This window comes from Aptenodytes patagonicus, chromosome 10 (genome assembly GCF_965638725.1).
Source record: "Aptenodytes patagonicus chromosome 10, bAptPat1.pri.cur, whole genome shotgun sequence".
Lineage (NCBI taxonomy): Eukaryota > Metazoa > Chordata > Aves > Sphenisciformes > Spheniscidae > Aptenodytes > Aptenodytes patagonicus.
In genome coordinates, this window is record NC_134958.1 from 219,815 (window position 1) to 243,064 (window position 23,250).

A 23,250-nucleotide genomic window follows, 5' to 3' on the forward strand; every position below is an offset into this window, starting at 1 on the left:
TCTGAGCCTGGTTCCTCCTTCCCAGAAGGAACTGCATTAAATTATTTACTTTGTTTTTTTTCAGATCCCCCCCCCCCCCCCCCCCCCAGCATGTGAATTACAAAAAGAATACCTGGAATGCTTTCTGGTTCTTTAGTTTAACTTACACTTCGTGTTGACATGAATGCTTATTCTTTTTAAACAGTTTACATTAGTTTTTATAGCTCATGACTGTTTCTTTTTCTTCTGCCAAAATGACTATAATGTATGTTTTTGCTGTTAGCCTAGCTTACTGTTGAAAGATAAAATATGGCTACTGTATGCTGACTTCCCCCCCTGCCCCCAATAGGGACAATGTAGCTGTTGCAGATATTGGTAGTGTGCAGTTGGAGGCCCAGCATGTGTTCACTCATCGGCGACAGATATCAGAGGATACAGAAAATACAGACAACAGAGATTCCCCTGAGGTAAAAACAATCTTTAAGTGTTTCTGAAATGCAAGTAACTTTTTAATGTAGTCAAAAAGCTTAGCTATTTGTAACTTGGACCTACTTTTTTTAAAATGTTTTTTCTTTATTTTCTTTTTAAAGAGCTGGGAAATTATAACTGAAGACGAGGCAACAATGTATAGCAATCAGAACCTTCAAATACCTCTCTCTCAGAGTAATTGTGATATACAGACTCATCTTGCAGAAGAATTGAATACCAGACTTACTACCTCTGGAAGTTCAGCTACTGGCCAGTCAGCAGCCTACACTGTAAGTTATTTTTGTCATTGTTCTAATGTACAGAAATACCTATAATATTTTGCACAAAATGTTACTACTGATAGAATTAGATGCATAAATACTTCATATTAACAATTATATTTTTAATTTCATCTCAAATGCAGAAAATTTAATCATTTTACTGTAGAACTCCATCTATGCAAACATTTTATTCTTCCCCACTTTGCTTATATGAATTTCTGCCTGAGATTGACAGACTTGCATGAACTATTTTTCCGTCTCTAAATCTACCTTATTCTAGTGTCATACTGAGTGCTGCTGAAACTACAGATGAAGGAAGCTGTCTGTATCCTGAAAGCTTATTTTTAAGGGAGTTGTGCTATATTGGTTACTTTTTCCACTAGGACAAGTTTTAAGATAACTCATTTTTCATTGTGAATATTGGGATAAGGTGTTATGATTGGGCTGAGTAAACCTGGTGACTCTATGGCAGTGAAAAAGGGACCTCACTCATACAGTTCCACAGCCCTTGGGCCAGTTATGAAACTTGTCTGACCTCTCAGTGAGTCTGTTCAGCTTGCTAACCCAGCAGAAAACTATTCTCTCTTTCCCCCAACTCTGTTTTTTTGCAGTTTTAGCAAGCTGAAACAGCATGCTAGGTTGTCTGACAAATACTATGGTGGCAAAGGGGAAGCAGCAGCAGAGTACATAGCCAGGAGTGAGACTTGTCTTTTTGGTGGTAGCAAGCAATTAAATAAGCTCAGCTGTCTTGTGAAACCCGAGCTCCACGAACAGCCTTGTAACCTGATATGTGTCTTGAGAAACCCACTGTCCATTGAGGAAAGCCTATAGAGGTGACCCAGACCATCTAGTCTATAAGATTTTGGTATTTAAAATAAAATCATTAGCTTTTGTGATGCTGAGAATGCCATTCCAAATGTAAATTTGGAATTGACTATGTTTTCTTCTAAGTTTGTACAAAGGCATCGCTAGTGTTGCTGGAAAGAGCAAAGTGAGAGTAACAAGACTTTATTTGATCTCTGCTATTCAGAATCCTATGGATAGCAAGAAAACTTATTTCAGCTTGCTTGGGTGGCCTAAGCAAAGGAAGAGGCAGATGTTCAAATTTTTCGCAAGAGCTGGCTAGAATTGACAGTCTTGCCTCTCTTCACCTCCATCACCCCTCCAAAAATATTAAACAACTTAATCATGCTTTTTCTTTGAAGTATTCTAAAAGGGTACTAGATAGGGAAAAATCCTTCAAATGGGGGAAATTCTGGAGCAAGATGAAATACAGTTGCTTAATTGTAGCAGATGACATCTAAATATGGCTCCAGGCAGAAAGGTGGATGCTTATGCAAAGTCCCCGGATTGAATCTTTTGATTGATCTTCTCAAATTGGATGTCTCAGACTCTCGTATCTTGTCGTTATTAACTTAAGCTACTCTCTGAAAAGTTGTGTTAGATCTGATATATCACAGGCTTTAGTCTACTGACAAGATAACGCAGTAAGTTCTATACTGTAAATTCAATTGTAATGTAACTGGGTGCAATTAACTAATGTTTTATGTGCTAAAACATCTATTGTTAGGGTTTTCAGAACTTTCACAAGCCTCTATTATTCTGTTTTAAGGTTGTAATAGACACTGTGAACTTGATGTTTCTAGCAGCGTTAAAACAGTAGTTTCAAAAATACTGTATTAAATCGATGTTTCAAAACAAGTAAGACATTTTGTTCAAGATGAAACCTGTAATAGTTTAAAGTGTGATAACCGTTGTTGACTGTTTGCTGCCATCCTTAAAGCTGCAATAATAGCTAATAATGTCATTCCTCTTCACTACTTCAAGAACCATTCCAGCAGAAGAGGTAGTCTGCAAACATACAGAGTTGAAGAGCAGCCTGCACATCCAGTGGTACGTCATTTTCCAAAAAACACAGGCTTGTGTGGCAGAGAAGCTGAAGGATTTTCTTCATGTAAAACTTTTTTTTTAAACTATGTATTATGTGCTGACATTTTAAATGAGGTTTGGCCTTCTGCTTCTGGCAGCCATCCTGACAAAATTGCAATTATGAGTCTAGTAAAATTGGAGTTCAGTTGTAAAGCTTTCGTGTTCCAACTTTGTGTTTTTGGTTTAACATTAGCTTAATGCATGGATAGAGCCCGCAGAAGGAAGTAGTCTTCCCATGAAGATATGAAGTTTATTTTTCAAATTGTTTGCTTTATAATTAAAAGCTGTACCACCATCCTTACATTATGTTTTCATGGTGACAGTGCAAACTATGAGCTCATAGCCAGAAGTACTAGGCTGGATCAGCCATGCCTAAACCAGGTATATAAATGAATCCTTTTAGAAGAGGAGATTGAATTTAAAAAAAAAAAAAAGTCACATCATACTATTCAGTAAGGACTTAGATACTGCTTTTCTATTTTATCCAGTTTGCGAAAATCATGAACCTTCTGGATTATAGTTTTGTTTTGTGGTTTTAATTTGACAGAGGAAGCCTTTTCACAGTCAGTTTCATAGTTTTCTTAACTGGTTTTTTTTCTGTTACCACTAATACTTAGTTACTGCCTACTTCATCTGGATTACCCCCAGGCTGGGAAGAACGACAAGATGAAAAAGGGAGGTCATATTATATAGATCACAATTCTAGAACCACTACGTGGATAAAGCCAGTTGTACAGGTACTGTCTATCTTCTAATTATTAATGTTTTTATTCATTTAACCTTTTAAACATCTCAAATAATAGAAGTAAAGTTTAGAGACCTCTTTGAAATAGAACATGCTAAAGGCACAAACTGGTAAAGCACTACATAAAATATCTTGAGAGAATGCAATGAGAGTTAGGAACAGTAATATTTATGGCAAGTCACTCTACTGTTAAGAAAGCCTTCTGGAGAGTGATAGCTGACTGAGAAGCCTGAAAGACTTCTTTTAACCTCAGTAGCATAATCAGTGATTGTTAGTCAATGTTGTTGATATTAGACTAAACAAATCTATGTACTGTCTGGCACTTGCTTTATGAAACTGCTTTCATGAGTCAAAAAAATATGTTAATAGAAAAAATATATTGCTCTACAGGGCTTTGATTTTTTGTGTGTGTGTGTCATTTACCATAGATTGCTATGGAAACAGGTCAGTTGTCAGCTGTGCAAAGTATTTCTATAGGAAGACAACCACAAGCAACATCAAGTGATTCATCACAACAGTCTTCTCAGCAGCAGCCTGAAATGGAGCAAGGATTTCTCCCTAAAGGCTGGGAAGTCCGACATGCACCCAATGGGAGACCATTCTTTATTGACCACAATACCAAAACTACAACATGGGTAATGGAAAACTGCTCTCATGGACTGAAATTCTAGTTCCTCTCAAGTCAAAGCTTTGCTGCTTTCAGCAAGCTTCTGTAGATTTCTTCAGTGCCAAGATAGCTGTGTCATGTCTGTTAAGGAGCATATGTAATAAAAATGCAAAGTCATTTAAAATACCTATCATGAGTAGAACATTATGAACTTTACAAATATGAACTTTACAAACTGTATTGGTACTTGAAAGTTTAGCTTGGAAGGAGGAAAACACTGATGTATATAGGAATCTGTTTTGCAGATGTAAAGCATCTCCTAAATGACACTTCTGTCATAGCTGTAAAACTGTGATAGCTTATATGCGCTGTTAACAGAAATCAGTTTTGTAAACTTACCTTCGACAGGAAATCCATTACTTTGAATTTGTCACATGGTACAGCGCACAACACAAATTTCTGTGAATTCTTAAGAAAGCAGGCCAGGTGCAGCTACAATATGGATGAGGGAGTTGTACAGCTACAGTTCCACAGAGTGGCACTGCACACCACTAGACAGTGCTAATAGATGGACTTAAGCATTTAAAGAGTAGGTCAGTATTACTGTCAGGTGAAAGAGAAACAGAGAATGCATTAAATTGATTCAAAATGAATATTCATTTCTTCAGGATTATGGAAAGACCTCATTTAACACAAACACCTTCCCCCTACCCCCAAAAAACCCCCAAACCAACCAACCAACCAACAATAAAAAACAACCACCAAACCCAAGAAGCACAAGGTGTGCCAGAAACCATGTGGAAAGATTAATTCGACTCAATTACGCTAAAACTGAGTTGAATGAGGGATTTTTTATATATATATATATATAAAAAAAAAGTGAGAGGTCATTAGAAGATGATTGTAAACTACTGGAGGACTGAGAATCCCCAAGGAACTACCTGGCTGCAGAATATACAACAACTATCTAGTTGGTACTAGGCATATTCTTTACACAGTCATTAATAAAGAGGAAAGAATTAAAAGCAATACAAAACAACAAAAGGATTTTAACATGCTGCTTGTTTTGTTTTCAAAGGAAGATCCAAGACTGAAAATTTCTGCTCATCTGAGGAGAAAGACTTCCCTAGATCCAGTAGACCTGGGCCCGTTACCAGTAAGTAAACGGTTTTATACTTGTTTTGCAGATACAACAATTTTGATAGTGCTAATTTAAGTATTTAAACTTGCACGTGAGAAAATGCAGCCTGCTTTTTTCATACAAAAAATAATCTATTTTAAATTCCAGTGCTGAGAGTAGATGGAGAGGGGGAGTGCCCCCAACTGCAGATCACGTTGAGTTCTATGCAAACTATACGGTCAGAAATTCATAATAAAAGTGTCTCCTTCTTACAGCCAGGGTGGGAAGAGAGAACTCACACCGATGGAAGAATATTCTTCATAAACCACAGTATGTACAGTATAGTATTCTCCCCCACTCATCTTTTTGTTTCTGAACATTATCTAAATTAATGGAACTAATTAGAAATGTCTTGCAGATACAAAGAAAACACAATGGGAGGATCCTCGACTGCAGAATGTGGCAATAACTGGACCAGTAAGCTTTTCTTATGTAGCTTTATGTATTTTTCAAGAATATTATTAATAGAATCCAAACAAATTCTTGTCATTTTATCAGGTACTCAGTCTAGAAGTTGAAACTTCCGGGGTGCTTGAACAAGGCGTTTTTATTTCTTTTTAAAGACTGTTTAGAAAGCTTTCTGTGGAAATGGTCTTTAAATGCCAGAAAGAAAACTCAGTTCCCATAGCAGTAAGAAAGTTTCCTTATAGACTGGGAGGGGATTTGAAGTGGGTAAGAAACTTTATTTTTTTTTTTTTATCCACAGTGTCCAAAATAAAACTAACTCAGTTCATGAAGTAAACTTTGGGGGGGGGGGGGGAAGGGAGGGTGGTGAGGAAGGGGGGGAAAAAAAAAAGAAAAAGAAAATTACTTTTAAAGGAATGAAATTCATTTCCAACTGAAAAATAATTATCTAGCCTTGATACTTAATCTGAAGTGCAAAATTACCAGGACTAATTGCGAAGACGGTACACATTATAATTATAGATGGGTTTTAGTGTTCAGCTGATACCTGTGTCTATTAATAGCTCACATATGTAAACAACCTTGTCTGTCCGTGAAAAACAGAGGTGTTTGTAGCCAGGTCTGTCATGATACAGCAAGGAAAGACTATGCGTTATGTAAGTCACCAGAGGCATTTTGGTCACTTTGATCTGGGCCAGTCAGTGAGCTTAGTCAGTCACATCAGCTAATAGTAAAGTACAGGATAAATTCTATGGAACTGATCAGAACAAATGATCTGAACAAAGAAGTACTTTTCATTCCAGATGTTTTCAACTGTCCATATATTTATAAATTGAAAGTCTTCCCTGATGCTTAGTAAAACATGTATTCCTGTTTTTTCAGAACTTAAAGGCATTGTCTATGTCTCACAAATATAGACTAGTTTACATTACATTTATTGTTAGAGTCTCTCAAGCACTCTTTCTTTTTTCTCCCCCCACCCCCCCCACCCCCAAAGGCTGTGCCTTACTCCAGGGACTATAAGCGGAAGTATGAGTTCTTCAGGAAGAAATTGAAGAAACAGGTTAGTAATCAGTAGGAATACAGCAGAAAGTTAAGAAACTTATGCCCCTAAACAAAGGAAAGCTTAGGTTACAGTGAAAGGAAATTGAACTTTGTAATCTGCTTAAGGAAGGTAGATTTACTGTCTGATCACAAATACATTTGTGAAGCGGCGACTTGGTAACAATTAGCATTTAATCTAATAGCAGGGTTTGTGACTTTATGCAGTGATAAGACTGCAAGCAATCTAATTGAAAAAGTAGAAATTCTAAAAGGTTAAAACAGTGGTGAACCTGGATGTAGGCTGGCAACAGAAAAGTTTGGAAATCGCTGATCTAGCATATAATAGTTTTTGGAACTCAGAATATGGAAATAGAAGTTCTCAGAATAGATTTTAGACTGTTGAGATAGAAATCTGTACTGTCATCTTGATCAGGCTAGATGACTAATAAATTGTTACAGCCTTAAAATCTGAAGTTTATGAATCTCATTTGCAAGTTCTAGTTTGAAGTGGCAGTGCCAGATGTATTTATAACGCATAGCATAAAAGACTGTAAATAGCGCCTGGATATCCAGATAACAATGAGTCTTTGCACAACTGCAATCAAATTTGGTATCCTTGGGAGATATTTGATATACATAATAATAGCCTTTGAGTTTAGACCCATGCTTCACCTTTTACCTACCAAGTCTATCTCTAGCTTTTCTGAAACCTATGCTTTTTGAGCTGACATGTAAATTGCACACAATTATATATGCACCTCATTTTTTGTGTTCCTAGTCAAACAAGCTTGGCATTCATTCAAATGTCATTATCCTAATCTGAAGTGATAGACAACTCAGCCACACAATATAATCGTAGTAATTTAAGAATTAAGTACACATGTAGATTTTAAAGCATACATTATTATTGCCTTTTAAGCATTCACAAATACCTATATGACAATTAGGGTAATGGATTGATTTATATTGAGATTTAATTATTGAATACTATTTTAATCAGCTACATTTGGTTTTAGTAATTGATTTTATTATTGCTTGAACTTTTTTTCTGAAAAGTTTATTTGCAACTAAAAACATGAATATATATATTTAAATTTAGGGATATTTACTGCTTTCTGAAATGATGAAAAAAACCTATATATTTCAGCCACCATATAAATTAGAGATATAATATTGTACAGTATTTTGCAACTTGGAAAATGACAAATAATGTGCTCCCCCACCCCAAGGAATTATTTTTTTGTTTGCAGTTTGGATCAAGCTGTTGTTGGATATAAATAGGCATTACATTTAAATGCAGCATTCTGGGTGGTTGGTTTTTTGGTGGTTTTTTTTTTTTTTTTATTTGGGACATTTCGGATAGATTATTTAAGGAGTATAAGAAAATAAAAAGGAAGCATATCTGAACATGTGCTCTTCAGATTGATTTATTAAATATTTCTGCATTCAGAAATTCATTATTTCTATTCAGTGTGTGACTAGTTTTTTGAAATTTGAAATATATTGAGTTTCATTGCATGATCCTAATCTAGTCATAGAGCAACACGGGTTGAAATTTCCTGTTCCCACTTTCACTGAATTTCTCAATTTTGCCTGAAGTTATTGCTGAAATAAACTGGCTGAGAACAAGTGAAATCAAGAAAATACTCTGTTTTCACATAGCGATTTAATAATTCAGCAAAGTTTTATTCCTGGTTTATTAGGGGCTTACTCTGAAAACTCAGAGTTTAATAATAAATAATTAAAATAATAATTAAAATAATAAATTATTTTTTTAATAAAAACCTCATTTTTATTTAAGTATTTTCCTACATGATAGTAAATATAAACCTTGTGATTTGTTCCTGTGACATCAAATTTTAAGTGGACTGATTTTTATTTTAATGTTGTAGGAATACTTGTTTGTCATGTATGTCTTAAGTAAGAGAATGGGACACCTAGTCTTATAGTTAGAATATTGAACTAGAAGGTGAAATAAGTCAGGTAAAATCGTTGCAAAATAATTTTATTTATAAACTCTGAGGTGGTTTGGTTTTGTTTTTGTGTTGTTTTTTTTTTTTAAATCAAGCTTATAATATGATGGATTTTCAGTGTTTAAAAAGGATTCCATGCCTTGCTGTATGCAGAACAACTGAGCATATGCTGTTACTACTAAGAACTTATTTCAACCCTATTTTCTTGGTATGAAATAGAACTTAGTATCTGAAACTCTCCATGCTGGTTGAATTGTATGTAAATAGAGCCTCTTGTCAATCATATTGTGTTATGTTTCCAAATTATTTAAGAAAAGGATTTGTGTGCCATTCTTTGTCTGTTTACAAAATCTGCATACTCTACAAGACTAAAAGATGGTGGTTTTTGTTCTATTATTCTGGGGTTTTTTAATGTATGGTTTGTTTTTTTTTTTTTTTGTAGAGTGATATTCCAAATAGATTTGAAATGAAAATTCATCGCACAACAATCCTCGAAGATTCTTATAGAAGGATTATAGCTGTAAAGAGAGCAGATTTCCTTAAAGCAAGACTTTGGATTGAATTTGATGGTGAAAAAGGTTTAGACTATGGAGGAGTAGCCAGGGAATGGTTCTTCCTTCTCTCTAAAGAAATGTTTAATCCTTATTATGGATTGTTCGAATACTCAGCTACGTAAGTAATACAGGTCTGAAAGACATGAAGACTAGTTAGGGAAAGCAGATCAATTGTATTTCTCATACCTACTTTAAGAATGGAATTACTGCCCCCCGCCCCCCCGCCCACTCCCAAACTGTATAGGAGGGTTTAGTTGTTAATAATTGCAACTTTCTGCACCTAGTTCTGTGTTTGACAGAAGAATAATGTGGAGACAATACCTGTATTATTTTTTTCAGCAGTCTAACATAAGCCATGTCATCTTTGCATAGACAAGCGTATGCTTGCAACCTTCTACTACTTACAGAAGAGGCAGTATTTAACAAATAATGCAGAGAATGTTATTCTAACTACTTTAATAGGAGTTAAGCCCTTCTCTTTGGCATATGCCTGACTTACAAAGGTAGTTTGTGGTGTTTCAAAACTGTTATTTCTGCTATGCTAATAGAATCTTCTATTGAGTATTGTTTAATATTAGATTAGTGATTTATTAATCCAAATATGATTATTTTTTCAACTTCATGAAAAGTAATACCTGATTTAACCAGTGATGTCTTTCAGAACTTCAAATGTGGGACTGTTCCAATAATACAACATTTTGTTTTTCTTTCTCTTCCCTGCTCCCTCTCTCAACTTCAGAGATAACTATACTCTGCAGATCAATCCAAACTCTGGACTTTGCAATGAAGATCACCTCTCTTATTTCAAGTTTATAGGTCGTGTAGCTGGAATGGCAGTTTACCATGGCAAACTTCTGGATGGTTAGTATTTATTTTATGTAATACGATATTTAGGTTAATATTGTGCATATTTTGAATTTTAAGTTACATACTGTTCAATTTATTTGTTCTTCTTTTAAAGCCTTTTTTATTCGTCCTTTTTACAAGATGATGCTCCAAAAACCAATAACACTTCATGATATGGAGTCTGTGGTATGTAATTTGCTTTATCATGTATGTTAGGGTTTCAGGTACATATTAATTTTTTTTTATGTATCTTTAATGACATTGTGAAGGTGGAAAGTGCATGATTCAAAGAAATTTTAGGCTGCGTCCTTTATAAGTCTGTAAGTTGTATGGGAATTAAAACTTCCAATGAAAATCAGAGACACTTAGACTCTGGTTTAAGTCAGTTAAGCTGTTATTGAAAACTTGACTCTAAACTTTCTATGATGTTTTCTTAAAATATTTTTAGACACTAAGGTTCTTAAAATTAAATATAAACTATCTTTGGGATCCCTGTCTTGGCCTGTTTTTTAAATTAGTTTGTGTCTTTTGATTATTAAAAAGAAATGTATTCTTATACTTTCAGAGACTGAAAATATTCATGAGTGATACAATGTAACATTTTTAGAGGAAAACATGGTCCTTACAATTTTCTTGTTTGTTTGTTTGTTTGTTTGTTTGTTTGTTTCCCTGATAATGATTCTTATTTAGAGTAGTTGTGTGCAGAGTGATTTTTATTCAGTCTCTTTAATCTATTACTGGTTTTGCTGTCCTGTAAGAATAGAGAATATAGTTCCTATCTGTTTCTGAGTAACAGATTTATAGATGTGTCCTGAATTTTTTTTTCTTTTTTTTTTTCCCAGTACTACAGAATCATAGAATGGTTTGGGTTGGAAGGGACCTTAGAGATCACCTAGTTCCAACCGCCCTTCTGTGGGCAGGGACACCTTCCGCTAGACCAGGTTGCTCAAAGCCCTGTCCAACCTGGCCTTGAACACTTCTAGGGAGGGGGCATCCACAACTTCTCTGGGCAACCTGTTCTGGTGCCTCACCACCCTCATAATAAAGAATTTCTTCCTATTATCTAAGCTAAATCTACCATCTTTCAGTTTAAAACCGTTACCCCTCGTCCTATCACTACACTCCCTGATAAAGAGTCCCTCCCCATCTTTCCTGTAGGCCCCCTTCAAGTACTGGAAGGCTGCTATAAGGTCTCCCTGGAGCCTTCTCTTCTCTAGGCTAAACAAACCCAACTCCCTCAGCCTGTCCTCATAGGGGAGGTGCTTCAGCCCCCCGATCATCTTCGTGGCCCTCCTCTGGACCTGCTTGAGCAGGTCCATGTCTTTCTCTTATGCTGGGGACCCCAGAGCTGAGCGCAGTACTCCAGGTGGGGTCTCACGAGAACAGAGTAGGGGGGAGAATCGCCTCCCTTGACCTGCTGGCCACACTTCTTTTGATGCAGCCCAGGATGCGATTGGCTTTATCTTAATTTTAATTTCCTAAGGCTCTTTGTAGTAATGCCTAACGATACAGGGAAGATAAATACAGAACGAGAGACAGGAGAGTCCAAAATACATTACTTCAGATAATGCTGTGGCATTTTATCACCATTTTGCTGCGTGAGAGATTTTTAGTCCTGAGATTGCTGAGTCTTCAGGTTTCATACATCTTTAAGGGTCTTTGTAGCTTTGTACAATTGCAGAGCCTCTGTATCCAGAATACAGGATTATCCTAGGTAGCAGCGTTCCCTGGGCTGTAATGGAGCCTCTTATGGCTTAAAGGATAGCTACTCTATTTTGTATTTACTATTTTGTGATTCTCTCTCTTAGGATAGTGAATATTACAATTCTCTGAGATGGATTCTTGAAAATGATCCAGCAGAACTGGACCTCAGATTTATAGTTGATGAAGAACTCTTTGGTCAGGTTAGTATGTTTATGTACATTTGACCTGTGAAATTAGCTGATTTTATCTGTATGGTATTAAGAAAAACCCTTCATTCACAGTCGTGTTGGTTTGTTCACTCAGCTGCTTCTTTTAGCTGGCACATGCTCATGCAATGCTCTGTGAGCCTGGCTGATGTGATAAAGGACTTGGAAATAAGCAGAGCTTTAAAAAATAGCTCGTGCTTTTTTCTTAAATAATACTTGTATTGAAATGTAGCTGTTGCTATGAATGCAACTGAGACTGAGATATCCATAGTCCCATTACTTAATCTGGAGTAGAGGTTGGTTTTATGTGATTGGCTGGAAAGGATGACCTCTTTTAGAAATGGTTGGAATCATAAATTTCACTGGGAGATAACAACAGGGTTTTTTTCTCTAAGATGTACTAGAAAACTATGGAATAAACAAGTTTGTGTAGAAAGCTATCAATGATAAGTCATGTAGAAATATCACAGGTCTTGAACAAAAATTCCAAATTACAGATGCCAACTAGATTTAGGTATGATAGTAGCCTTTGTGGTCTTGGGTAACTAAAGTGATCCTAAGCAGGAGTGTGAAAATGTATATCCGTAATGAACTGAAAATCAGATACTTGTCTACTGAGGTTCTAGTAGAATAAATAACTATGTAACAGAAATGCATATTGATTCACTTCTTTACTGGGACCATTGCTGAAATTGTTCTGTAAGTGTTTTTCCTTGAGATTTGGAAAAAATAGTGAGTCATTGAATATGCAGTTAGTGAAGTCCACATCACTGAGAACTTGTGTGCAAACTTAGGTGACTTATTGTAGCAGGTCAGAAAAAATGAAGGTTGCCCCATTGCAGTCTGGCATCCCTGAATAATACATTTTTTAAAACAATCAACCAAATTCTATTTATTCAGGTGACCTGTGAAACTGGTTCTGTTTCTCATAGTTTTCAAATTCTGCAGTCTTCAAGAGTTAACTAAATTACCTAATATTAACATATGAATTCTGTTACGTATGTATCTAAGACCTACCTATTCTATGTATTGCATTTAGACCCATCAACATGAACTGAAAAGTGGTGGATCAGAAATAGTTGTCACCAACAAGAACAAGAGAGACTACATTCAGTAAGTAGTGGTCACTATGTACAATGTATCTCACTGGATTGCCCCTCTGGTGATAGGGGCTGTTTGTTAGTTGTATTAACAAAAGGAAGTTGTTGCTTTGTATATAAATTGCTTTTATTTTAAATGTTTTGTTTTTTTACAGTCTTGTAATTCAGTGGAGATTTGTGAGCAGAGTACAGAAACAAATGGCAGCCTTTAAAGAGGTATAGTTTTAATTACAAAAGAAATTCTTCTCAGAATTTGTTGCATCTAATCTTAAGACAAGCTTTTTTGGACATCCTGAAGACCCACAGATAATGTTGTTACAGCTATAAAAAAGGCAGTGATGCTGTTTGTAGTGTCAGCTTTGAATTATTTCAGACTTAAAAATCTTTTTAGTATATTTTTACTGAGATGTTTAATTCATACTGAAAAATTTGCTTATTTATCAATCCTGGCTGACAGCTTTAGCTGTAGTGCAAACTATTTAATGAACTTTGCAGAAATGAAAGTTAAATCAAACTAACAGAATTAAATTAAACTAGCTGGTTTATCCTTATTTGCATAAATGATATTACATATATGATATTCAGGCTTATATATACACCTTTCAGTGTAGCACAATAAAGATGTGAGATAAGTCAGAATGAAAAGTACTATCACCAAACTGGGGACTGCTGGTGTCCAAACGTCTGTATTTGATGTATTGCTTTGGCTCTGTTTACTAAAGCATCTGAATATCATTCTCAGTGAACAAAAATGCTTAAATAATGTTGACTTGATTTCTAAAAGCTTCCCTCGTCTTTTTAGGGCTTTTTTGAACTAATACCACAGGATCTGATTAAAATTTTTGATGAAAATGAGCTAGAGGTAAGTGTGTCATGGAAAAGAAAACAAATTATGTTGAAACTTAATGTTACTCACTTAAACTTTGGTGGTTGTTTGTTTTTGATCTGTGTAGTTATTAATGTGTGGACTGGGAGATGTGGATGTGGCTGACTGGAAACTACATACAAAATACAAAAATGGCTACAACATAAACCATCAAGTAATACAATGGTTCTGGAAGGTATTGTGAAGTTCTTTTTTTTTTTTTTTTTTTTTTTTACTTAAAACCTCTTCAAAAGCTGCTGCCTTTCAGCTATGCTAGATTATCGTGTGATTCATCAATAGGTAGGTAAATATTTGGCCATTGAAACTCCTGAGAAAAGACAGTAAGAAAACTAAAGATGAGATGCATGGTAAGAATGTAAATACGCTACTGATACTTGCTTTTATGAAAAAATCCATGTCTGACTGGGGTTAAAAATATTTCTGTGTAGGTTTTTCTGGCATGGTTACACTAAAGAGGTGTTAAACTCTTCTGTTTAATAAATTACAGGAATTTGGCTGCTAGTTCATAACATCAGGAAACTTCAAAGAAAGTAGGGGCCAAATCTTAAAGGGAAGTATTTTAACAGCCTGCTAAGCCAGTAGCCATACTCTTGTTACAGTGCCATCGAAAAATTGTTGACTCCATAGCTTTTAGCAATAGGCAGAGAAGTGGACTATGTGTGTCACTAAAAAAAAAATGTATATATATAAAGGATAATGATTTAGAGTTAGAAACTGTTACATAAATGTGCTAGCTTAAAACCTTAATTTAAAAATAAATCTTTAATTGTAATCATTATCATACATAGGCAGTCTTAATGATGGACTCTGAAAAGAGAATAAGATTACTTCAATTTGTTACTGGCACGTCACGCGTACCTATGAATGGGTTTGCTGAGCTGTATGGTGAGTACTTATGATTATGTTCACAATTAAGTAACAGCACACGATACTGACAATGTCATGATGTTTGACTTCAAACATAGGCACATTATTTTTCAAATTTTGCTTTAAAAATGACTATATACTGGCAGTTATAAGAAGCAAAGTTAGAGAAGAGTCACTTAGATCACACGTTTCCCATGTTCTATAAATGCTTCATTTTAATTCTGTTTTTGAAAGTTTTAAATGTATAGGACTTCTCAAATGAATGTGGATTTAGAAGTTCTAAAGAGCTGCAAAAATCCCTGTTTAACACGTGATTGAGCTTGAAGAAAATTCTGAGTTATCTCAGATCTGATTACAAAGACATGGTGGCACCAGCAGTTAACTTCAGATTCTTATAAGTTCCCCAACTGCTTTTATCTGCTCACAGGCCACAGTTGTACAGATACAATTTTTTGTAAGGGTATACTTTAAAGAGGACCACTGAAATGATACGAGTTAAACATAATGCCAAAAGAAAAGTAGTGAACCTACAGTGCAGAGACTGAAACAAGCAGATGGCAGCGGGCAGCACACTTTCATACCAAAGCCAGAAAACCCACTGTGGAAAGACCGCGGGCAAGCAGATAGAACAGCCCATAAAGGGTGGGGTGTTTTGCTTATGGGAAGTCTGTTTTCAGCTGCCATCAGCTATTATGTTTTCTGCTAGACTACTTTATTAAGGCTAAAAGGGCTTGAGATCATATGCAAATGACTGAATAGCCTAACTTGTGTATTTGAATAAACATTTCCTTCTTTGTAAACAAGACAGTAATTTGTTTATAAAACACTAGAACTGTGACTAAATACCACCCACCATGTGTCCCCATTTCTTCCTCTTCATTTTTATTGTAAATACTTGGTTATTTTTTCCGTTCCATCAATGAAATGAGTTGAGTTCCAATGGGAAGGACAGTGCCCTCAGCAGACATGAACCATGGTGTCTGCTGTTGCACCTGAACCTTGGTACTGTTGGGAGTTACAGCACATGCTCATTGCAGTGGAACCTGATCAGAATTCTGCTGCCTCCAGATTTTTGTCTATTTGTCTAAAAACACTACCAGAGATAGAACTAAGGAATGATACAGGGAAAGAAACTGTTGAAGCTTTTGGCTCCCTTCTGGCCAAGCCCCAGTTTCTGTAGTTCTATTCACTCATTAATGAAAAATACAATTAGCAGTTGTCTTGCACAGTGCTTTGTTTCTTTCTCTTAGTTATTTCTACTTTACTGTGGCTGGCATGCCATCCTCACTAAACCCCAGTAATGATCACAATCACATTTCCAGTACCTGCTTGTATTTGAAGAACTGTAGGTGGTTCTTCAGTGCTTTGTGTTGGTACGTGGCTTTTTGCTGCTACCGGGCTGCCCCTGTGGTTATTCCCTTCCCACCTTCGGGCTGCAGTCCTAGAGCTGGCTTTCTAGTGGGAGATCTCCCCCTTGTGGCCCAGAGAGGCATTTCTGCTCATAAAAAGGGAGTGTTTGGTGTCCGGGGACAAATCCACCCCAGTTTGAGAACTAGGACACTGAACAGATGTGGCTTTCTGGTATTTCTTGTCTTCCCCCCACCCTGCTTTGTCATCCTCTAGTTAATTAGTTGGATAGCTAAAATAAAGACTTATTCTTACTTAGCTATTAAAAGGGAGTTTTATTGTCTTGTCACATGGTAGAATGTACCGTCAGTCATAGAGCTGCTTCCCTGCTTCATCCTTATTTCAGGCATTCTTACTAGTTACCTTCTCTAACCAGCCTTCTGCGTTGAAGAAACATGTAACCCAAAGAAGAAAGTAAAGAAGAGGAGCTGGGAGTGTTTCCACAACTACTGACATAACTGTCTCACCGATAATATTTTAGGATGAAGTGATCAGTGTCTGCTCTCATCTGTCTAGTTCATTCGCTAGACTTGTATGAAGCATAGTTTCTGTGCATTGATTGGTATTTCCTACCTTTTTGTGTATATTAGTAGTTGTGAAAGGGTTTTCTCCTTCTCTTGTTTTATTTTTGTCTGTGGGATGAATTGTCTTGGTTGGTTTGTTTGTTTTTCTCTGTATATAAGTTGGCTAACATCTTCTTCCAAATCCACTTCTACAATGTGCATTATTACATGTTATCATAATATCATTTCATTTTATTATGAATATGTACACATTTCTTTCTTTCATGTGTCCATAAAACCACAAATGAACTCTTTTTTTAATTGACAATTATAACTTATATAGTAAAAAACCCCACATTTTGGAGGAGTCATTAAAAAAAGGGAAGGTGTCTGCATTATAAAACCAAATTCATTTCATTGGTCTAGAGGTACTCTACGCAAGCACTTATACCTCAGCTGTATTCATAGATCAACCTGTTCTCATTACTGCTGCTCATCTTTAATCTGAAACATGTTTCACATCTTCCATTTCAGAAGCAGAAGGCTACTCATTCTTGGGTAGCCATCTGCCTTGGAATACAATTCTCTAACTGTATTGATAGTATCCTTGTAGAACAGTCAGAGGACACCCACCATCAGAGATAATCTCCTGTTCTCTGACAAGATAGTGATTTTTTTTTTTTTTTTTTTTGAAGCTACACAGTCTTCTCCAGACATACACAAATGCTTTCAACAGCTTAAGGAAATGGTTATAAAATGCCCTTTGCATCCACTTGGCGAGAGTTGAGAGGTCCAAGAAACTTTCAGATATGACATGCTGTAGGACGGTTGCTGAAGGCACAGGCGTAGCTGGAGTTGCACTTGCTAGCCAAAAAAGTTCTCTCAGGTGCATGTGTGCATCCCTGGAGTACACATATGGTCACTGTGTTTCAGAAAGTTCTCACTCTACTTTGTTGTTGCACAGGTAAAGGTGGACATTGAATACTTTCTGTGAGGTTATATAACTTGGCACATTGTGATAAACATGTCTAAATTTGTACATGCAAAACTTACACAGTATAAAACTGTCTTCTGCATAAAATTTTCAATGCCAACTACTACACATATGCATTTAGGTCTTAGACTTCTGAGCTTAAGGTGTAAAAGTCTCTTGAAATTAAGATATAGCAAGAAATAATTGAAAATGCAAGTGAATTGGGATTATTGACCATTACTGAGTATAGACTGTAAATACAGATTCATATAGATAGGTCCTATTAATGTCAGAATTGGATTATAAAAAAACAAAATATTTCATAATTTGAATTTCTAATTATAAAAGAACCTCAATGGGGTGAAAATTGATGTATTCTTTTCTGCAGGTTCAAATGGACCACAGTTGTTTACAGTTGAACAGTGGGGTACCCCTGAAAAACTGCCGAGAGCTCATACCTGGTGAGTATATAATTTAAGTAAATTATGACCTTTAGTAAGAGTGATAAAATACTTAAGAGTTTTCATCTGTTTTTCAGCTTTAATCGCTTGGATTTGCCTCCATATGACTCGTTTGAAGATTTATGGGATAAACTTCTTCTAGCAATTGAAAATACTCAGGGGTTTGATGGGGTTGATTAAGACACAGACATAAATTATGTCAGTCCAGTGCTGCAATTTCATTTTAAGGGTTTACAAACTAATTTGAATTTTTCCAGGGACTACCATTGTATTTAGTCACATGGCTATTGAATCTTCATAGTATCACTTGTAAAATAAGTAAGTATTAAAAATTCACTAACTTTTGAAAATGCATTTTACCATTTCCACAGTTTTGTGGAATAATAACTATAATACACACATTGGATGGGCCAGTGCCAAGTAAGTAAAAAACTAAAATGTTTTAAGCAGTTGCCTCTTCTACAGTATTTGACAGACTGTCCTGCAGTAAACTGCTGAAGTAAAACTGTGAAGAAATCTTTGCAGAGGGTGTAAATTTGAATTGCTGCTTTAAGAGGAACAACTGAAATTGTTAAACTGTTTTTAAAACAAAAACAAACAACAAGCTTCATGTAATGCAATATCATAATCTGTGCTGCTTCAGGCCGTTTGCTACAGATCTGCCCAAAGCACCTTATAATTTAGCATATTAGGTAAAACATTGGAAAGCGTTTGTTTGCATAATCAGCCATCAGTTTGCAGAACATTGACTTGCTGTTATTTGTTAGATTTCTCTTTCTAACTTGTTTTTGTTAAAACAGTGTAACAAAACCAGGACCATCAGTTTGCAGAACGTTGACTTGCTGACACATTTTATTTGTTAGATTTCTGTTTCTAACTTGCTTTTGTTAAAACAGTGTAATGAAACCAAGATTTTTATATAAAACAGACAAGCAGCATAATTCTGAATTGTAATGAGAAATTATATCCATTTTTTGTCTGAATTTGTATACTGTCGTTGGTTTATTGAGTGTTCATAACTTTTTTTGATAAATTTGTAGTTCAACAATGGATAATATTTTCAATTCAGCCTTTTGCAACGAATTAATCTTAAAGTGAAATTTGTATGGATATCAGTATTAGTTAACTGGTAGTTAGAGGCCTTTATTATCCATTCTTGCAGTATTGCACTACATAACAATAAAGAACATGTTTACAGGGTTTTCTGGGCCAAATTCAGCCGTCTGATATGTGCAAACTTCTCTGAACTGCATGGAGGTTATGCGCATGTAACCAGGTGCAGAATTTGGTTCTGTAATATGTTTACAGGTTATGCTAGTTTCTATAGCTGCATTTTTATATTTTTTTTCTCCACTGTTAGTCTAGAAACCAAATTTGTTAATACAGTATAACCAAAGTCATAACCAACAATGTGCAATTTATTGTAGATCAACTTGTCATATAAATATTAGTTTGACTTCTTTTGTAAATGTGGGTATTTTTTGTATTAATGTTAACACTTTTTTTGAGCAAGTGCTGGTTAAAATCATTAGCAAAGTTGGTTCTAAAAGAAAAAAATTGGTTTATATACCTGGCTTGCTTTAATTTTAACATTTTATTACCAATATGATCTGAGGAAATGACAGTACCTAGCTTTGGCCAGCAAATTTCCGTTTAGTCACAGTCTTTATAAATATGCAGGAAGGAAGTGTAGCACACCTCTCTCTACAGATATGTAAATTATGTAACAAATGTAATGGGTCTTAAGGGATATTTAAAATCCCACTTTGTTTTATTCTTTGACTAGGTCATTAGGGCTGAGAATATTACATGTAAATAAAGGTAACTTATACAAATTTCCCAAATCTATATGCAGTTTTGTAAAACATGAATGATATATCAGTAAATCTGTATAGATTTGAATGTAGCAGGTTTTGTTGCATACTTTGAAGTATAAAATAAGGATCCTGAGAGCAGTAAATAAAAGTTTATTCTAATAAGTTGTGACTCAGTTCTTTGAAGTGCAAATCAGTAGTCTTGAAATAGCAAAAATTCAGTAATTTTAATACTCCTAGGTAGTAGGAGTAGGGCAGTAGGGCAGCAGTTCCACCACAATACGCTGGTACTTCTATATAGGTGTTGAGGTGCAGCAGCGCTGTTTTCTAGCATTCTGCTCCCAAGACATGCAGTCTTTGAAAAATTAATACCATGTTTTTATAAAAGCTCTAGGTTGCTGTGAGCCTTCATTGTATGGCCAGGCTAGAAACACTACACAGCAGACGGGCAAATGTGGAGGCCCCATAGAAATGCCAGCTGACTGCTACTGGGAGGGTCAGGCTCCTCTCCTGCAGTAGAACACCCTTCTCAATTGGTCAGCAGGCGCGCAGCCAACAGACTTCAGTGGTGAGTGCGGCAGAGGTGTGAAAGGGGCCCCGAAACTCTGCTCCAGGCAGCATGGACTGCCCAGCAGTGATGGGGATGCGCCGCAGGGCTTGGTCCCCAGTGCCAGCTGGGGGAAGCAGCCCTGGCGCATGGGTGGAAGCTCCTGGAGGAGGATGCTGCTGCCAGGTCTCGGGCCGCAGGGAGTACCTGTTGCCTCTCCCTGGAGCCAGGGCAGGGCTGGCCTTGCCTGCAGGAGCTCTGTTGTGGGCAAGACGCTGAGTTGCCCCATGAAAGAGCTACAGGGGAAGTGAGCAGACTTGTAGCATCGGGGAGGATGAACAGCAAGAGGTCATAAGGGTCTTTGCAGAGACCTTGTAGAGGCAAAAGACCAAACCATGCAGTGGGAGTAAGAAGGGGCAGCTGGAGGTCCTACTTGGGCAGCTGGTAGATGGACATTTTCCAGCTTCACCCATCTTGGGAGCTTGTGACTTGTGGCATCAGAAGAAAGGCAGCTTCTCCACCCTTGGGTTTGAATTTACAAAATTGCTATGGTGCTGTAATAGACAAAGAAAGGAACAAGTTGCATTAGGGGAAGGGTTCAGAGCCAGATGGGCCTGAACCAAGCGTTCACGCTGAGAGTTGGTGGGTGATAGAGTGCAGAGTCCCTTCTGTGGGCTTTAAACTAGGTTTGTTGGGGAATGGTGATAACAGCTTGTGGTTAAGTAAGAGAAGAGAGGTCAATGGTGCAAGTACTGGGGCAGGGTGATGGGAGTGAGGCAGCCCTTGTGGAGGATGCCACAGGCTGAAGGGGGCCCACCTCATGTGCCTGAACCCACTCACAGGCAGCCAGGGAAAGACAAGAAGGAGCAAGAGACATGGCTCATATGGCTGGAGCTGCTTGGTTCTGGGGAGACCTGTGGAAGGGGTGACAGGCTGGTACAGACCTTTGTGGGTCTGGGTCAGGGGAGACACCAGTATGGGAAGCACCCTGGTGAGGACTTGTCCTAGACCACCTGTTTGTTGTGAGGAAGTGGGCAGAGTGGTCTTGAAGCAGCTCAAGGAATCCTGAAATTGCAAACCCTGGCTCTTACAGCAGACTAAACACCCTGATGTCTGCGGGAAGGGCAGCGCGAGGGGATGCAATCAGGAGGTTTCTGGAGGGTGTCACGAACAACTGAACAAGGGTGCTGGCTTGGCCAGCCAGGGTGATGCTCTCCTAGATCTGCTGCGTGTCCCTTTGTACTTGTATTTTCTGCACATCACACCTCTGTATTCCCTGAAACATATACACTTAGATTGGGGGGCAGCAACTCCAAAGATGCTACTATGAACACTTACCTATTTTTTTCACCAGGAACACTGTTCCTAGTACGGCTGTGTGCCAGCTGCAGACCACTTACCATGGCATTGCAGATGAGAATTTAACAGCTGCTTCCTTGTGTGTTAATGACCAACTCTGTTGCACTGTCATTTCATTACTCTCAACACCCAGCAGTGTCAGATGAGGGGTAAGGCAGAAAAATTTCCCAGGTAGGTAAGAGCTAAATGTACCAATCTGTTGAAAAAAGGAGTATATAGAGTTGGCATTTGGTAAGAGATTTTGTGCAGATCGGGTTAAAAAGCATAGATCTGTGAAAAAACTTATTTTTTGAGGGGAGACAAGCAAGATGCTAATTCTAGAGCAGGGACTGGGCTGTAACATGAGGGAGAGGATGGCTGCAAGAGGAATAGTTTCACTTTCTTCAGCTTTAAAAACACTGCACTGAAAATTCACGGGGGGGGGTGGGGGGGTGGGTTGGTAGTAGTTTTCTGGGCCGCTCCAAGCCTGAGAGCTGTAAGCAAAGCAGTTCCTGCCATTGATTATGGCTTCTGCAGGTAAATGCCGATCGATTCAAACCGGCTTTACTAGAGCCTGAAAAAGAGAACTGAACACCTGCCCTGTGTTTGAGCGTTTTCCTTCTAGCACGATACCGCGGCCGCTGCGTGGTGCCTTCCCGCCCGCCGCCGTCCCAGCCGCTCGAGGCCGCCAGGTGGCGCCGCCGCGGGGACGGCTGCCGTGCCGGGGCACCCGCGGGGGGGGGACCGTCCCCGACAGCCGCCAGCAGCCACGGCCCGGGTCCTGACCCCCGGGCGAGTCAGCGGCGTGACGAGACCCGGTTCTTGCCGTTCCCGGGAGCGGGGCGGGAAGGAGAGGGGTGTGGCTCAGGCAGCAAGCTTCTTACGAGGTGGGGTTACATCATCCAAGGACAGTGTAAAACTTCTGGGAAACTTTAGGGGCTTAACTTTTCTGGCAGAGTTAAACCGTTTTTGTTTCACGTGTAGTAAGGATGGTGGTGACATTTATTAGTGTATTAATTATTGCCGTTGTGTAGTGCATGGTGTTCTTGTTTCTGAATAAATGAATATGATGCTGTCAAAGAAGTGAATTTATTTAGCCTAAAAAAAGGTAAAGTGTATAGATTAACCTCAGCGAAGGCTTGCAGTATAAACTGTTTATAATTTAAAGGTCTACTTAGACTGCTGTGGGTGAGGTTCTCTTAGATTTTTTTTCGATCGATATCAATAATTTGATTTGTATTGACTTAAAGGGTTTTGGTCTGAAATGGTCTTTCTCTAAAATTTTTCATTTATTCCAAAGGTGATTATGTATGTGGAAATGCTTTGCAGTCTGGTGTTACAGAAATGAGACTTTTGGTATGAACAAGAAGCATTCAACAATAACTTGGAGGTTTAGGGCAGTGGCTGCTGTGGTTTTTTTCTTCGAAATTCAT

General features: G+C 37.5%; 1 protein-coding gene across 3 annotated transcripts in view; it reads left to right on the forward strand.

Moving 5' to 3' along the window:
* Positions 1 to 20,097, forward strand: part of NEDD4 (NEDD4 E3 ubiquitin protein ligase) — a 64,808-nt gene extending 44,711 nt beyond the window's left edge. For all 3 annotated transcript variants that reach the window (XM_076347702.1, XM_076347703.1, XM_076347700.1), the window contains 20 exons: positions 329 to 446; positions 570 to 737; positions 2,556 to 2,621; positions 3,275 to 3,394; positions 3,831 to 4,037; positions 5,088 to 5,165; positions 5,405 to 5,459; positions 5,548 to 5,606; positions 6,592 to 6,657; positions 9,054 to 9,283; positions 9,905 to 10,026; positions 10,127 to 10,197; positions 11,820 to 11,915; positions 12,961 to 13,034; positions 13,177 to 13,237; positions 13,824 to 13,883; positions 13,975 to 14,082; positions 14,696 to 14,792; positions 18,046 to 18,118; positions 18,196 to 20,097. In XM_076347702.1, the coding sequence (XP_076203817.1) occupies positions 329 to 446; positions 570 to 737; positions 2,556 to 2,621; positions 3,275 to 3,394; positions 3,831 to 4,037; positions 5,088 to 5,165; positions 5,405 to 5,459; positions 5,548 to 5,606; positions 6,592 to 6,657; positions 9,054 to 9,283; positions 9,905 to 10,026; positions 10,127 to 10,197; positions 11,820 to 11,915; positions 12,961 to 13,034; positions 13,177 to 13,237; positions 13,824 to 13,883; positions 13,975 to 14,082; positions 14,696 to 14,792; positions 18,046 to 18,118; positions 18,196 to 18,298 (2,032 nt within the window). In that variant the 3' untranslated portion in view covers positions 18,299 to 20,097. The remainder of the gene's footprint in view (positions 1 to 328; positions 447 to 569; positions 738 to 2,555; positions 2,622 to 3,274; positions 3,395 to 3,830; positions 4,038 to 5,087; positions 5,166 to 5,404; positions 5,460 to 5,547; positions 5,607 to 6,591; positions 6,658 to 9,053; positions 9,284 to 9,904; positions 10,027 to 10,126; positions 10,198 to 11,819; positions 11,916 to 12,960; positions 13,035 to 13,176; positions 13,238 to 13,823; positions 13,884 to 13,974; positions 14,083 to 14,695; positions 14,793 to 18,045; positions 18,119 to 18,195) is intronic.
* Positions 20,098 to 23,250: the final 3,153 nt, after the last annotated feature.